Genomic DNA, 2453 nt, shown 5'->3' with positions numbered 1-2453 from the left:
GTAAAACGCCTGGCTCAAAGCAGGCTGGGTGACCTCAGATGGCTCCGCTGGGACTGGAGGGGCATTCGGGCTGCTGGTGAAAACCATGAACTACCTAACTCAAAGGCCACCTCGCAATGTGCCACCTCCCCCATGCACGTGCACACACACATGGAGACCCACTCTTGCACGTGGGTGTCTGTGCACACCTCCCCGGGGCTGCGGCCGGGGTGGACATCCCGTCGGCCGGATGAATAGCAGGTCTGTCCTGCCAGCTGTGTGCTCTCCCACCCAGGGAGAGCTGCAGAGAGCCACAGCGGCCCGGCCCACGCAGTCTGCTCCTGGAGCCTGCTGCGTGCGAGGGGACGGAGGGCAGCAAGATGGAATCGGAAAGAGAAATCGTTGACCTTCAAGTAAGTTCTGTCTGGGAGAGAGGGGAAAGGAAATTAGGAGCAGAAGGTGACGTCGGCAGAACCTTTATTTGATACTTTGGCCACTTGATATCTTCCCCCCCTCCCCATTCGGTTCCTCCCCACCCCACCCCCCAATTCCAAATACTTCCTAAGCTTTTTCTCTTTATTCCCCTTTTCTCTCTGGTTTCCCCAATCTGGTCCTTTGCTTGTCTAGAAATATGCGAGAAGGGGCTTGTTTAAATCCCTCCTGACCCCCAAACCTCCGCTTCCTCTTGTCAGTCAAAGAGCTCATGGGGTCAGTGTTACTAGAAGATGAGTTTACGTTCTTCCCAAGGCCCAGGACAGTCCAGACTATTTGAGATCAGTGCAGATAGGAGCCTGGGGGTTAGCAAAGGAGGCAGGTGGCCAACTTCAGGCTTTACAGGGTGGAAAAAACTAGAGTCCGCCTTCAGCTACCTCTCCAGAGCTCTTCTGTCAAGAAGCGTCGTTGGGGCGCAGCACGGATCGTTCTGGTTGAGAGCGGAGGCGCATTGCTGGAATCTTGATTCCCTGGCTGTCTGTCAATCAAGTAGAGTAGAATAGAATCAATCTCCCTGTAGCCGTCACAGAGACTGGATGATAACTTTTCACAGGGTGAGACAAGGAAGGAACAGAAAAGGACTGTGTGTGTGTCTACTTGCTGAGGCTGGCTTCGAACCTGTGCGATCATCCTGTCTCAGCCTCCCAAGTACTGGGAATGCAAGTGTGTGCTACCATGTCTGGCAGAAAGGGACTTTTGAGATAAAGAATTTTTGGCCCTCGAGCCGGGCGTGGTGGTGCACGCTTGTAATCCCAACGCTTGGGAGGCTGAGACAGGAGGATCGCACAGGTTCGAAGCCAGCCTCAGCTACTTAGTGAGGCTCTCAGCAACTAAGTGAGATCCTGTTTCTAAATAAAATATAAAATAGGTCTGGGAATATAGCCTGGAGGTAAAAAGCCCCTGGGTTCTACCCCCAGTACCACCAAAAAAGAAAAAGAATTTTTGGCCCTGGAAGCAGGGTGTGAGGTTGTATGCTTTTAGTCCTGGTACTTAGGAGGCTGAGACAGGAGGATGGCAGGTTTGAAACCAGCATTAGCAACTTAGTGAGGCCCTGTTTCAAGATAAAAAAAATTCAAAGGGTTAGGGGTGGATCTCAGAGGTAGAGCCCCCTGGGTTCAATCCCCAGTAACACACATGCACCTACCAAGAATTTGGGGACCTTGGAACCTCGTCTTCAGAATATATCTTAAAACAGCAACCCAAGATATACATACTTCAGGTTAAAGAAGAGCTGCTTTGGTTGATGGGAAGAGAGAGGGAGGGAGAGAGAGAGGAGAGGAGAGGAGAGGAGAGGAGAGGAGAGGAGAGGAGAGGAGAGGAGAGACAGAGAGAGTTGGGGAGAGTGGTGTGAGGCTGTAAGAGCCTCTACCTGTGGTCCTTCTGCCCGGACACAACACCAGGAACTTGTAAGATTATTTGATACGCTATGTCAAAACCACTGATGGATACGATTGCATACCCAGCGAAATTTTCCTGCATTATGAGCCAACTGCAAGCAGGGCCTCCCCTCAGGACTGGCTGATCCCTCTTCCCGGCGTGTTGCACTAGGGCAATGCTGCCCTCATAAAATAAATGAGAAAGTTATTTATTCTATCTTATGCAAGAGATTGTAAAGAATGTGTAATATTTTCTTTAAATATTTGGCATAACAGTGAATCCACCTGTTTCTGGTGCTTTTTACTTTAGAAGATTATTAGTGATTCAATTTCTTTAATAAATGTAGGATTATTCCAGTTCTACTTACTTTGATTTATTTTGCTCCTTTTCCCTAGTTTTCTAAGTAAGAAACCTAGATTCTTGACTTTAGATTTTTCTTCTTTTCAAACATATTTGTTTAACCCTCTCAATTTTCCACTAACAACCGCTTTTGTTACATGCTACAAATTCTGATCAGTTCTTCTTTCTTTCCTTCTTTCTATTTTTGTTGGAGGGTACTGAGAATTGAACTCAGGGATATTCTACCTCCAAGCTACACCTCTAGC

At 48.4% G+C, this 2453-nt stretch overlaps 1 protein-coding gene across 1 annotated transcript in view; it reads left to right on the top strand.

Moving 5' to 3' along the window:
* Positions 1 to 359: 359 nt before the first annotated feature.
* The window catches only part of NINJ2 (ninjurin 2), a gene marked incomplete at both ends in the record, with an annotated part of 110503 nt that continues 108409 nt past the window's right edge, over positions 360 to 2453 (top strand). Inside the window, one exon of the mRNA XM_080705762.1 lies at positions 360 to 392. Within this exon, the coding sequence (XP_080561888.1) occupies positions 360 to 392 (33 nt within the window). The remainder of the gene's footprint in view (positions 393 to 2453) is intronic.

Source organism: Muscardinus avellanarius (assembly GCF_963383645.1).
Source record: "Muscardinus avellanarius genome assembly, chromosome: 11".
Lineage (NCBI taxonomy): Eukaryota > Metazoa > Chordata > Mammalia > Rodentia > Gliridae > Muscardinus > Muscardinus avellanarius.
Note: the sequence above shows the minus strand (reverse complement) of the source record. Positions and strands in the feature narration are given on the sequence as shown.